The sequence below is a fragment of the Aplidium turbinatum genome, chromosome 11, assembly GCF_918807975.1.
Source record: "Aplidium turbinatum chromosome 11, kaAplTurb1.1, whole genome shotgun sequence".
Classification (NCBI taxonomy): domain Eukaryota; kingdom Metazoa; phylum Chordata; class Ascidiacea; order Aplousobranchia; family Polyclinidae; genus Aplidium; species Aplidium turbinatum.
In genome coordinates this window covers 21099066-21114041 of record NC_137482.1, presented here as the reverse complement: position 1 = coordinate 21114041, position 14976 = coordinate 21099066, and the positions used below count along the sequence as shown (strand labels likewise).

Below are 14976 nucleotides of genomic sequence, written 5' to 3'. Positions count from 1 at the left end.
TTCAGTTTATTGACGGACTGACATTTCAAATTTCGTTTTGTAACTAGTTTGAAACAATTTCTTGCGATATTTTGTTTCAAGTTTATAATTTTTATATCGCCTGATTAGAATATTTATAGCATGCCATGCCCTACACAAGTGGCCAAATCATTCCGAAAACTAAACTTTGGGAAAAGTCAATCGCGTCTGATTGATAAAGCGATAAAGTAAATGCATCTTTCACAACATTTTACGATAGTTTGACTTTACTCCAGAAGAATGCACAAGGTTCAAAACTGGTGAAAAGTTTTGTTTATTCAAGAGTTTTCTGGACCTTTGCTGGTTGAAAAGTTTTAAAATAACATCCGGTAGAGGACTCTTTGTAGTCAAGCTAGTGAAGCTTTCTTTTTTCTTGCGTCCGTTATTTGCTTGCAAGGTTGATATAAATTCGCTTGCCTGTGGGCTAAATTATTAATTTTCATATCTCGGTTAGCACTTCAGTGTTTTATATGTAGGGACTCTTCATTTGAACGTCAAATGGCAGTGGTTGTGTGAAGTAGGTAGTTTTGTACTTGCATGTAATAACGATAGCATTGATGTAGTGCCACAGCAATACAAAAACCATTGTTGTAATTGGCTATATGGGGCTGTGTGCATGTGGGTAGCAACTAGCAATTAAGATTAATTTCGCGAAATATATTACGTTAAGAAGCAGAAAGGTCTTAGATTGATATTACATTTATTTGAACTATTTTTTACACAAATCAACCATTCCAGCATCCAGTTGTAGGCTCAGTTGACAATTAATTAGCCTAATCAATAGTTCCAAAATTTTATGAAAAGTTTTCTCAACAAACATAAGTGCTCCGTCACTCTGTGCTAAAAACTACAGACAAACCACAGGAATACATAACTAATAAATCCATTGGACTTTGTACTTGTACAATTTACTTGTACAGATTGTTGCATAAAAATAACGAACATTTTATCAGCTGCATCATTGATTGAATATTTGATATATCATACTTGATTGATTGAATTGTGAATGATTGAATATTGAATATACTTGTAACTTTCATTGCACCTCTTCACTAGGCCTACATAATGTCAACTACTCAACAAAAGTTAAAAACCAATAATTTGAAGTGCTGACAATTTTTCAATAAATATGTTTCCCTCATAACTTATTTGTTTGTTATCTGCAGTTAAGAGTCATGGTTTTTCTGCCTTTTATCAACCTTAATGAGCAGTGGTAGTGATTTGGACTAGGGCAGTTAATTGTCAAGCAACCATTGTATTGGTTTGATTGGTTGTTTGGTTCAAGCAGACCATGTACATCATTTGGGGCATGATAGATGGCGAACTCTAAACGGGGCAATGTCATTTCCAGTTTTGTATGTTGAACTGTTTCTTATTTAGTACTTTGCATAACATGCAGCTGTAACAATTATTTCAGGTTTATTTGTATTGTAATTGACCAAATAATAATCGAAAAGTTGTCAATCTGAACAAAACACTGTCTATGGAGATAGCAGTTGATACAATGACTAAATGTAAAAGCATGGAAAGTATTTCTAAACTTGGAATGAATAAAAACATTGATTATTCCTCTGAAGTTAACAATCATGATAACAATCAAGAAATGTCAAGCTATCAAGGCAATATTTTGCCAGCATATGTAGATGTTAACGAAAGCTTAACAATGCTGAAGTTGGAGTTGGATAAAACAAAGCTGGTATGCAGAACTTGTGTAATTATAGTCATCTGATTATTGAACATTGTGTATAATCAGCATTATCTGTTTTGTCAATTTTGACTCTCTGTCACTATACATCATCTTCCTCTATAATGCTTGATTTCTCACAATTGTGTACAATACCTATTACCTATCAGTAATTCTAGTATTTATAAATCTGTAATTGATTTGTTTTTAAACATGTGTTTTGTAGAATATCATGTATTGTTTTGTGATAGGATGATTTGACTTGTAGACTGTAGTGTGCGGCTGTTTCATTGTCTTCCTGTCAAGGAAGCTATGATTAATTTAGCCTACTGACATTTAGATGTCTGTTTAAACTGGAATGTCTTACTCTATCTGCGTTTTTGGTGAATAAACAAAATATAAAAAATTAACCTCTGCCCAATGATGGTAGCTTCTTTTCTTTTTACTATTTTCTTACCTCATCGTTGTGTCATTGTCTGAAATTATGTTTTTGTTGATATATTTAGAAAGTATTTGTTGTTGTTGTAAAGTTTGTTTGATAGACATCACAAGTCATCGTCAAGTCAAGTCATCACATTCAACAACTTTTTCTTAAATCACTTTTGCCACTGTTGAAAGATTTAAAATAGCTAACTGCATATTCCGTGACATATAAAAACTCCTAAATTTTACAAACCATAGCTTCTCAAATTTGTTCATTACATGTGAATGTTGTCATTTGTGTAGCAGATAATTAGATAATACTGTATTCATATTATCATGTGTAATATTATCCATCCCACATTATTGATAGGCATTTTCTTCAAAGGATATAAGTAACTGCATGTAGATGAAGGAAATCGAATATGAAATTACCATTACTCTTCTCCTTATATACAGCATTGACAGAATAACCTACAGTTTTATCTTCATAACAATTAGAAATGCTTCTAGCGGTTAAAAAGTTAACCTGCTTTCTGTGATGACAGCATTTGCTAATAAAAATTTAGAAAAATTCAACATAATATTATGTGGAATAGAGCTGTCCTTAAACAAAACCTTGGAACTTTTGCAAGGATACAAACTCAATACCGATACCTTGCAGTTCATCACTACTATATATTGCCCCTCATGGGAATAAATATGACATATCTCTATTGACACTTTGTGATTGGCATTTCTCCTTATCTGGACAAATGTGACAACTTCTACCCCACAAAATTATGAAAGATTAATTGATTGTTGGTTTACGTTGGTACTTTTATTAATGCCGTATCATTGTATCCATGTTTGTGGCTTAAAGAAAATGAGTAACTTTTGCACAATTTTTAATCAAACAGCCAAACAATCAAAGTTTGTGGATTCAAACATGCAAATGTATTTTTAACTTTAAAGGAACTGGAACGAAAATGCTTGGAGTGTGAAAAACTGGAAAACAATAGAAACAAAGTTGAAGCAGAGATCGAAGATTTGACAGCAAGTTTATTTGAAGAAGCTAACAAAATGGTTTATGATGCAAACGTAAAACAACACAAAGCACAGAAAAAACTTGCAGCTGCTGAAGGAAAGGTCTGGGATAACTATGTTTCTAATTATCATAAACTCTATTCTTGACTAAATCGTTTTGAGATTATCAGTTTCATTGAGTCTGATTGCAAATAAAAATAAAAAAAAATAATTGAGTGTTGCTCTCTTTAATGGGTGTATCATTGAACTAAAAAAAATGTTTTTTTATTTATCTATAAATTTACATCTTTAAAACTATTATATTTGATTTGAGATATCTAGCTCTTTAGTCATCGCTACCGCAAGTATATATACCATTACCATACTTTAATTATTTTAAAAATATGAATACACGTAAGAGGTATCTTTATGCTTATTTCCCCCTTTTTTGTTATCTTGAACTTTAATTATTCAATGATTAATCACTTCAATCATGCTAATTTAAGTGACCAATTTATTTATTGTCCCAATTTCACTTCAAACATGTTGAATGTGAGCATATGTTAACACTGATTGGTTAATATTGACTCATTATCAACCTAGTTTTCGCTTTTTGTAGGTCTGAAACTTGTAAATTTTAGATATAATATATAACTAATATTGTCAAATCATGGCTGCGTTGGTGTTAGGATTGCACTGTATAATGACACATGCAAGTCATATCAAACTCAAAACAACATGAGTCAAAAAATCTAACAGCAATGCAGTTGCTAGTATTGTGACTTGTTCATACCGGAATGGCCCGTTTCGGTGAGTCCGATCCCTATTTGGTGATTTTTTCAATTTTTTTTTAAATTATCTTGTACCGTAGCCTAATTATCATTGCCGTTTTTGGGGTTAGGGGTTAGAGGTTAGGAACTCACCGAATAGTAGCAGACCTTGTTCATACAGTTTCTGGTTAAATAGCGGCTTATTACGTTGATTTTTTGTAAGTTCGCACTGTCAAGGCTTTTTGTTTATGAAATCCAGTGTTTGGTTTCATCATAGGCCTACTAACCTCGCAGCTACACGACACTATGATGTAATCATCTACGAGCACTACGTTTGATGAGTAATTAATTGACTAACCCACTAACTGTTGAAATGAGGTGACTGCTTACGCAAGCACAAGAAATCATACCACTCCTTGTAACAGCTCAACAACATTGAATTGCTGACACCATTTCTACCTACTTCGCAAAAAGGTCACAAAAACCGCTATGAACAAAAATCGAGTAGTGACCCATTTGCTTTGGAAACACTTTTCAATTATTATCTGTGGCCCTGACGTTTTCTACGCGAATATAGGTTAAACAGTAAATACGGTCAACACCGCTACACTCAAGTGCTCAATGCCAAGCAAAAAAACCTAGCAGATTATAAAATTATATCGAATTATATAATTAGTAGTGACTACTTGTTTCACTGTTATTGGACTCTTCAGAAGGTTCTATTTGAAGACAGTGGAATAAGAATTATTTCTATTTGAATAAGAACCTTCTGAAGATTCCAATAAGGGTGAAACAGGTTGTCAATGCTTTTATGTGATTAAAAACTATTTTCAAATGAAGGTCACTATATTTTTCATGACCAGTTTACTTTTTTTCAGATTGATGCCTTGGAAATCGAAGTCGGTGCTTTGAAAGCTTTGGTTATTACTTGCACTCCAAGCAATCCCAGTCCAACAGCATATCGTCGGAGTATCAAGACACCCGAATGTGAGTGAACGTAGCGTTATAGCCAAAACATGACGTCGTTGAAGCAATGGGTTTTGAATTAGGAATTTGTATTGATGCTCAAAATAATTGTTGTTGTCAAAATATTGTTCTTTTATGACGGAGTAACAACGCGTCAGGTCAACAGATTTTGGGACCCTAGAACGATTTTTATTTTATCTGCTTTGTGCTTGTAAGTAATGTTTTTACGTAATTAATACTTTTTTTCAGCTTCTCCGATTCGAATGAAGATGCACAAGAACCAAATCGTTTTCCAAGACGAAAAAGTCGAAGTGGATTCCTCCAAACGAAAATCTGAAGAATTCATAAGCGCTCAAGAAAATAGTTTTTCGCCCGTACTTCATCTTCAACTTCAAAGCAATGTGAGTTGCCACATGGTGCTTAGAGCTACGGCTGGCTATGTCATATTTTGTGAGCGATTTCTAAAACGCCTACTTTTATTTTCTTGATCTTTTCAAAAGTAAAGAACTGTAAATTTTGTTGAAGGTATTTACTAGGGCGGTTCGGGAAACTTATTGCAGTTGTTTTGACTTGATAAAATACTACAAAAAAAAGTAAAATTTTGTGCACAAATAGCACTAATAGAGCAGTGTATGCAGCCTACTTGAGAAATCAAAACAACGACTAGAAATTTCATCAACATTTATTTTAAACAATCAATGATTGTACACATGCAGATTTCACACACAAATGTTATAGAATTTTACAGTGCACACAAACATTACAATGCAAATCATACGTTTTATCTGTTAACTGGATGGAAAATATCACGAAATCTGCAAACTCAAACAAACCTCAACAGTAGGCCTATAATGCAAAGCAGTCAATCTGTGACCAAACGTCTTAGAGTCTAAGACGTCACTTACTGTAGAGTATACTGTTGTATCCAAAAACCAGGGCTAAAGTTGGATTTGAAAAAAAGCCAATTACCCCCCCTCCCCCCCCCCCCTTTACTGCAAGTGCAAATTCACTAAAGATTGATGTGCTATGACGTACTGTAATTCATCAAACTGCTGTCGTATTATCAAATTTAAATGATACAAAACACAACTGTAACAAGTTTTGTTGGTAACTTCAACAAACACTACAGGTCTTTACTTTTGAAAAGATCAAGGAAACAAATGTAGGCCTTTTAGAAATCGCTTACAAAATGTGACATAGCTAATTAATTTAAATTAATTAATTTTAAGACTAATTAAATCGAAGATATGGATTTTTAAAATACAACAGAATATTAGGTCCATGTCGAAGTTGCGTTCTGAAATTTCTATTAAGTCAAAGATATAAACAATTAAACATCAATCACGTTTCGATCTTTGAAAAGTTTTCACTTTCTTGTTTGATCCGGACGTGGCGCTGGAAATTGCTTTTATTCGTGATCAACTACTGTTCCAAGCAGTTCGCATTTCTTTCATATAAGCAATACTCAACCCTAACGGGCCATTTATGTATGTAATTGTTTCTTGCTTCAATTAGAAGCGATTACATTTGTGAATGAGCAGTAACTGGAATTGAAGAGCTATTTTTAGAAGCCACACAGCAAGCAATGGTATGTTAATTTCGATCACGCTCGCATAGCTTACAGGCGTCGGCCACAGTAACTGCGGGGCACAAAAACATCGAAAAGTTTGCATCTGTAATTTTTGCCTCGCTATGTATTATTAGGATTTACTCCAGAATTTTTTTTCAGATTTTTTTTTGCTGTTTTCACGATTAAAAATTTTTGAACTGAAAAAGAACCGTTCGAATATTTTTTGTCAATTACCATGCTAAAAGCATGCTTTGGTGCAATTTGTGTGCAGTTGGCATAATCTTTCGCAACAAAGGCTATGAGGCTATGACGTGCATTGTGTTGCGATGACGTTGCTTCAGCTAACCGTGAAATGTTGCGCCATGTTTACCGTTTTTTTACATTCCTTTTAAGTTTTAAGGATAACATCTTGAAAAAATATTACCGTGTTCATATTGTTTATTTTTTGTGCAACTTCTTTTGGAACTAAAGCATTCAACTTAACATCAATTCAAGATATGATAGTTTTCAATTTTGAATAGTCTTGAAGATTTTGCTTAATATTTTAAATTCGCTGGTAACTTTTAGCATCTTGCACGATTTTTAATATTGATTATCTTATTTGTGGGAAGAAAAAAATTAGCAGTTATTTATTTCTTCAGATAAACGAATCGTTCTTTTATGAATTGTCTTCGTGGCATCAGAACTTTCTCAATGCGGAAAAGCCTTCAACTTCTGCTTCCACTAATTTTTGCCATTGCCAATCAACGTCGGAGGACAACGAGACACTGTGTTCCCCTTTGAGTGACTGTAGAATGATCAATGAGTCGCCTTTTATGACTCGAATACTTGATGAAGACATTTCACTCTGTCTAAGTTTCAACAACGAAGAATTATCAAGAAAAGTATCTCGTTGCATTCACGACAATTCACTGTCCGTCGAATTGGCTACAAATGGTGGACCACCAGCTCAGTAAGTTGCAAGGAATTTCGGTTAGATTTGCTAACGTTTTGGACATGTTCAATAACTGGGTATAATTGTTGATTTCAAATCATTTTTACTAAGCTGTAGTTTGTTCAAATTACAATAGGGCTAAGCATTTAATCCCAGCTTGCTGTGGCTAAGGCCGTGGTATGTTAATAGATAGGCTATGGGCTGCTGTTCTATCTTAAAAAAGATATAATGCAATAGGACACACCGCTTGTCGAGCTTGTATTTAGCGTTTTGTAGACGTTGAATCAATGCAAAAAAGCCACTGATTTGTTGTTGTTGCATCTTTTGTGGGTGAGGCAGGGTAACAGTCATTTTTTTATTAATTGAGAAGTTGTTTTATCTGTAGTGTGACGTAGAATAGATATTGTGACGCATGTTAGCCCGTGTACGTTTTCAATCCGGTTTTTGAGCCATATACTCGCTGTATACAGGCAGATCTATTTATAGAATAAAAATATATTGGCAAGCGAGGAATCAGTTTAAAAAAGCGTATTTGCTTGATGAGTGTAATCGTATCCAAAAATTATGCATCTTTCTTTGTCAAAACTTACTTTCAATCAAGAGGGAATTGCGGGCGCCAATAATGATTGGAATAATTTTTTTTAAACAATAGTGATGTTACCTGCAATGCCGGATTTAGATTTCCTGTTGGGGTCTCTATCGTGCGAATTGTGGCATTTCACAAAACATTTGCTTAGTTTTGTCACGTCTTGTGGGTTTAGTTTTTCTACGATTCCTGTTTTGCATTTAATCAAATCAAAATGCAAAACTTGCGAACCAACGAAACATGCAACGAAACATGCAACGCAGCAGCCGAATTAAAAATAAAGGGAGGCACTGGAGCTCAGCAAACATGTTTGAGGTAGAATTAAAATTAATAATATACTAATCTGAATGCAAAACAAATAAAAACGTGGGGCTGGGAACTTGTCCCCATAAAAGTTCACCTTCACTTGGTCATTTGTCGTGTATTTTCAACTCCAAAAATAATTTGACGCACAAATTGTAGTCAACTATAAGCCTCAAATCAAAGCTGGAGTTTTGTTGAACGTTATTTTTAAACGTTTTGGTTTAAAATCCAATTTAAAGTTCATGACTATTTTTTAATATGCAGCATATTAAACCAATAAAATAAGGACCTGAGGCTTACCCCTATACAAATTTTGCTTTCTATTGAGTTTTTGGACTTTCAAAATGTTTTTTTTCTTACGACGCCACTTATATTTAGCCACAATCCTCAAATCAAAGCAAGATTTATTATCGGCGATTTATATTGAAAAGTTTTGGTTTGAAACCCAAATTAAAGTTTAAACGTACTGAAGTAAGCTGCCAGTGTTGTAAAACTGAAAAACACGTTAATGGCAAGGTTTTTCCAACTTTAAATTGCGGCCATGCTAACTAAAACTGGGGGCATATAAAGATTTTATGAGTCAACGTTGCGAAACGCAAAACCAACGTGAACAAAACGGAGCAAAATATTATTAAAACAAGTATTTCAATAATTTATTCCATGACAAGGGTTCAAGGAATTTTTGTTAACTTGGGAAGATGGTGACAGTTCAAACGGAGGTGGATTTGTTTCGTTTGCTAACTTTATGTAGCTAAGTGAAAACTTTTAAATCCGTTATTGACTTGGGATATGCATGCCCGGTATGCCATTGCTTGGGTGAATGTCATGGGGTTGAGCAAGATAGAAAATATTGCACTAACCGTAAATAATTACGTTTTTTTCTATTTTGGGGGGACAGAGAACCAAGTGTCTTCCTGGATCAGTTACTGATGCTAGCTTGTAAAATTGTTGAGACAAAACTTGTATCGAGTTGTTTTCTATAATATCAGACAGTTGGCAATTTGTATCATGCGCAAAATTGTGTATTCGTAACTTGCTTACTCACTGAACCAATTTTGAAAGACTCATCCTCATTGTCTTTTTTACACTTCACCAATTTTTCGAAGTCATTTTGCTCCAGTTTTTAATGGGCTTAATGTAAGACCGTAGAAACTTTAACGCAGTTTAAGACAGCTCCTTGGAACCTTGAAACCATAGGTTGCTGTCCAATGTCCATGCGTGCAAGAAATCGAAAAAGTAGGGTATTTTTTACCACCAAAATTTCGGTTGTTTTCTGTGAACCACCGTCTGTTTCTTGTGGCGTGTTCAATCGATTAATTTCCACCAGAATTAATATCGCCGTGACGCCGTGCATTGTCTCTCAAGTGAAATCGGAAACAACCCTCTCCAAATCGACAATCCCTTGTGACAATTCTTATGGCTCGCTGATTTTAGAATTTCCTCAGTAACGTTTAAATGTGATTGATTGTCGTTTAATCACATTTCAAGTTTTTGTGCCATTTGTCTGGTATTTAGGAACGGATTGATGTCACACGAGCAGTATCTTTTGCGTTATTTTAACAGCGCACGATTGAAAACCAACTATTGGCAGCCGCTTATGTTTGTGTCAAGTTTCATAATCCTAATTTCCTTTTCACAAAAATCCCTTCATTTTCACAATAGGTTGGAAATATTAATTAACGAAACCGGTTAATGAAGGTTTCTTTGACCTTAGTGAAGAGTTTAGTTGCTTTGTGCAAAACATGTTCCTAGCTGGAAACTGATTGGAATAGTGTGGGATGATGATGTATACCTTTATGACACTTGATTTGTTCTGTCCCGGAAAGTGTCGATTGCCCACCACCACCACCACCGCTATGACTCACGTGGTCAGTGGTCACCTGTCCTGAACCCCGTGAACGGTTCAGCTTTGTAGCGGTAAATCTGCGTCATTGTTACGTCCTGGTTTTTAGTCGGTAGAGCCACCAAAAAAAATTAGTTAAGATCGGTTTATGACATCATTTTGATGTTTTAATACCCTTATGGTTGCTTTGTAGCCGCTTTGCAAAAGCCAACATTTTTTAGAGTCGTCTATTTTCGACTTTGCTTTCTTCACATTCAAAATATTTCTTCACTTAGCCTCCATTGCCATGCGTAAAAACACAAATACATGACCCATACCATTTTTAAAGTTTTAGGTATGACTTGACCTCGAATCAAACACACGCCAGTCGGCTACTGGTGTTCTTGCTGTTGAGATCTCAATCAATAGTGTAGTGAAAGAATTGACAATGATGTTAGAAATTTTATCAAAAAGCTGTATGTGAAATTTTAGCTTTAATCGATCTGACAAAATCAGTCTAGGCTACTGTATTTGCATTAACATAGAAGTTGAATTATGGACTATGTTTGACTGTTTGTGAACAAGCATGACCATACTAGTAGAGATGACCGGCTATGTCACATTTTGAAGCCTTAAACCTCAAGTCAAATAACCTCAAGTGGCATCTAAATCCAATTCCGACTGTTCACTCCATTGAAGCATCAAAACGCCCATCAGCTTTACCAACTCCAGCAGCATCTCCACGAAAAGCACCCAAAATTCGTTAAAAACAATCTGATGAACTGGTAGACTTCTCGCAGAAAAACAGAATATCTGATTTTCAGTGACATAACTGAGGCACACTGCGCAGATGATTTCCAGTACTATCGGAATAAAAAATTTTGATTTTTTACAACATTATTTTTGACAAGTTGTCTGGCTTTCCCAAGGTTGCTGAAGCTGTTAGTAGATCGAAATTTGCATGTGCAAAAAGATTTGTTGAAAAGGGATATTCAATTTTGGAAAGAGGATCTAGCTGCAAGTGATCCATGCATTTCAAGCTTTGAAAAGTTTCAGAAAGATGTGGATGAAGTTGCCATTGAAATGTTTGACGCAACATTATCTTCTAATAGTGCAGAAGTTGGCTTTACAATAGCCGGTTATATTGCAAAAAACTTGTTAAACGCTCCAAATGTGCAATGTGCAAAAGTTTACTTCAGCTGATTCTGCAGCTAAAGCTCCTTTGTACTTTCAGCTTTTGTCAAGGGGAGCTTCAATGTGCTTTCTCAGCCACTTGCTGATTTTGTTTGTAGTGCTTTTGCTGTTTTAGATGTTGTTGAAGAAAAGGTACGCAAATGTGGATTGCCTTGTCGAAAAGTTATGCAGCAGCCTATGTTTTAAAAAAATATCTTTTCTCCGGTGTAAAGTTTACATGTGACACACATGTGATCTGGGGCAACCACTTTGCATCGAAAATTGTTGTTAATATTTATAATATTAATTACGAAAAGATTATAAATGAGTCAAAAAGAAAGGATGACATTGTAGCATTTAAGCAAATGCAAAAGTAGTTTAAGATTCTATTATAGTTATGTGATGTCCTTTTTCCTTTTTTCACCATGATCACTGCGGTCTTTCTAGTCCCCCCCCCCACTTCATTGAATAAGACATATATGATTATTTTCGCATGTCGTTACACTATTTCTGTTGTCTGTGCTGTTTGTTATTGTTCATTTTGAGGTGTTTGTTCACTTACAAATTATTAATTTGCACCATTTATTATGTAGTTTGGTAATACAATATGTCGAAATGTAAGGTCAGGCACCTGTTAAATGCATTAAAAACGTCTAACAAGTCTGAAAAATATCTGCTTTGTTGTACCCCATGCCAGTAAGAGCAGTTTCTTTGTCAGTCAAAATTTCAAGTATTTTTCTATCGGCCCGTTGTAAAAAGGCCTTTATATGTGACATAGCCGGCCATATTCTACTAGGTGGCCATGGAACAAGACAATTTCGACGATTTCGTATAAATTTTTTTGAAATTTGCAATTCGGTTTCTTTTAGATTTTGTGCCTTATCAGAAACAACGGCAGAGTGCAGCCACAGAATACGATTGGCCGACGAGGAACCATGGCTCACAATTTCTCAGTCTACTAGAAACAGAGTAAGTAGATGTCTGGCCGTTGTCTTCTAGATTCATTTAGAAAGCATTAGATTTTATTGCAAGCACATTTAATTTCAGCAACTGTGTTTTTAACGCATGCATGTTTTTGAACTGCAGGTTCTTTTCTAATAAAGATATTGGCAAACGTAGAACCAAAGTACAAAGATCAATTTATCCTTATGAGTGTAATTTTATCCACATTGATAATACGTAGTTCACTGTTGTGTAAATTATGCATTTTCGTGCTTTCAGCTTCGAGAACTTTGCATATGCCACCAAATATCGTGGTTTGAAATAATTTTTTTAACAACAGTGATGTTACCTGCAATGCAGGATTTAGATTTCCTGTTGTGGTCTCTATCGTGCGAATTGTGGCATTTCACAAAACATTTGCTTAGTTCTGTCACGTTTGGGAGTTTAGTTCTTCTGCGATAGCGTGTTTTGCATTTAATTAAATGAAATAAACATTTATTCATTGCAAGATCCAATAGCTAAACAAATTCCCTATGTTTTGAGTTTAAATTATGTTTGTTACAAGCCAATAAGTCGTATAATTATGCCCCAAATGTCTTTCGCTGACGGAATTCCAACCATCTCAGATTACAAGCGTTTGCGATTTCTTCACTTATCTGCGTTATATCAAGCAAGGCATCGTGAAGCACAATGGTGAGTCATCGCCTGCTGTTTGTAGGGGAACTTTTGTAACACCTTCTTTTTGCAATTACGCTTCATAGAACAATTTATAACAAGTTTTTTCATCTGTGTGCAAAGTTCGGATAAAAATGCTAAGTTAGCCAAATGTTTTGCAAATTTTCGAGAATTCTGCAAAATGTGTCTGTCTTCGTGCATTGAAAGTCGAGAAATCATGACAATATTTTTTATGTGACTTCATCTCATGTGTTGGTATGTAGCAAACAGCGAGGTAGCCGAAAAGTTGAGTGGGAACTTACCCGTCAGTAAAATATGCCGTTTTTACGTTGTTTCAACGTTTAAATGTTGCTTTTGTTTTATTCAGCGAAAGAAGTCTACAAGAGGATTTTGAGCCATCGGTTGGACATGACACTAGCCAGACTTGGCTACTACAGAGAACAATCATAACACTGGTCAACAAAAAAAAAAAAAAAATTCCTGCATGGGCTTTAAGAACTGATTTAGGGTAACTTTGGGATGCTGAATCCGAATCTGACCTCAGATTTATCCTATCACGTCAGGTTTGTGAGATATGTTAACAGCAAATTGCTACTTTTGTCAAAAGTGGAAGATTTGGCGTTGCGTTTATCACTAACATATGCAGTGCTATAACGAAAGGTTAGTGTTAGACAGACCAAAACAGCTTAAATAAGGTTACTGAAAAAGCATTGCCATAGGCCTGTTTAAATCTTTGTGGTTTCATGCAAAACATTGACGGGGAGGGGGTCAGTTATACTTTTAGCCTCCCTTTTAGCTTGTTACTACTGCATGGTTAATAATGTTGCTTAGAAAACAAATTGGTATCAAAATTATAGTTGGTGGGTGTATTTCAGCTACTTATGTACTACATGGCCTGGATATAGCACAATGTGTATGCAGTGGCGTACGCAGGATTTTCTCAAGGGGGGGGGGGGGGGGCATTGAGAGTAGCGTAGCCAGGAATTTTGAAAGGGGGGGGGGGGGGTTTGACGACCGGCGGGCGAAGCCCGACGGCGTTTTCGCTTAAGACGACACTCAGCGACGGGGGGTCTGGGGACCTCCCCCAGAAAATTTTGAAAAATTACTTTGAATTTGGTGCATTCTGAGAGCATTTTCAACAAAAATGTGGGTATGAATATTCCTGTAAAATGGTGCTGTCAGGTGGCATAGCAAAAGGATAAGATCATGTTTTCTTCGGCATTTTTCGGAAATAAAGCTAAGTCTCTATGTTTTCTTGTTGTTAATTCCTGGCTGAGATGTTTGAATGTTTGGTATTGGCAAAACTCGCTCTTTTAATGCAGTTTTGTTTAAAATTAGGCAAGTTTTTTTTAGACTGAAAGCATCATTCCCAAGCATAAAGAGACTGAAAGCATCATTCTCAATATCGTGACGTCACACGCGTGCCAAAGTGGGGTTGTAACCCCCACCCCCCCCCCCTGGCTACGCCACTGGCCATTGATATGCCAGACGTCTTCATCATATCCCACTATGGCTTTAGTTTAGACTTCATCCATTTCTCTCTCACTAATCACTATAATAGGCTTACAGAACACTACGCTACATTGGCATACCTGGGGTGGGGTAGGTGGATTGGGCCATGTAGGCTATTTCGTATTGGCTTAGTCTATAAAACAACATTGTTACAGTGATTGCTTTGACAAAGCAATGCAAAACATATTAAATGCCTTAATCTACGTCATTAACTACTAAACCATTTTTAAGGGGGTGGGGGGCCATGGCCCAATGCCCCCCCCCCTGCATACACCACTGTGTATGTGCAATAAACGCAACGTCAAATTTTTCACTTTTGACAAAAGTAACAATTTGCTGTTATCATATCTCACAAACCTGACGTGATAGGATAAATCTGAGGTCAGATTCGGATTCAGCACCCCAAAGTTACCCTAAATCCATTGAAAAACTCCATGCAAGAATAGTTGTGTTGACCAGTGATAATTTTACCTCATTATTTGCAGTTGTTACCAGTGTTAATTAGGTTTGTGACATCAGTATGCAAGTTTTTCGTAGTATATTTGGGGATGTTACATATCACATGATGCTCACAGAGCAGAGGGTGGGGACTATCT

The 14976-nt window shown here is 35.6% G+C and overlaps 1 protein-coding gene across 1 annotated transcript; it reads left to right on the top strand.

Annotated features, from left to right (window-relative positions):
• The first annotated feature begins 1526 nt into the window (after nucleotides 1-1526).
• Nucleotides 1527-13318, top strand: LOC145780143 (uncharacterized). Its single transcript, XM_082591854.1, has 8 exons — nucleotides 1527-1714; nucleotides 3077-3250; nucleotides 4776-4884; nucleotides 5113-5264; nucleotides 7075-7385; nucleotides 12121-12220; nucleotides 12820-12886; nucleotides 13236-13318. The coding sequence occupies exons 1-8, from the start codon at nucleotides 1541-1543 to the stop codon at nucleotides 13316-13318; spliced, it is 1170 nt and encodes a 389-aa protein (XP_082447980.1). The 5' UTR covers nucleotides 1527-1540.
• Nucleotides 13319-14976: the final 1658 nt, after the last annotated feature.

Bases quoted from the DNA above. Each gene is read 5' to 3' on its own strand.
- LOC145780143 (XM_082591854.1), top strand. From the start codon at position 1,541: ATGGAAAGTATTTCTAAACTTGGAATGAATAAAAACATTGATTATTCC. The intron at 1,715-3,076 runs GTATGCAGAACT...TTAACTTTAAAG, and splicing joins AGTTGGATAAAACAAAGCTG to GAACTGGAACGAAAATGCTT. The intron at 7,386-12,120 runs GTAAGTTGCAAG...GGTTTCTTTTAG, and splicing joins AATGGTGGACCACCAGCTCA to ATTTTGTGCCTTATCAGAAA.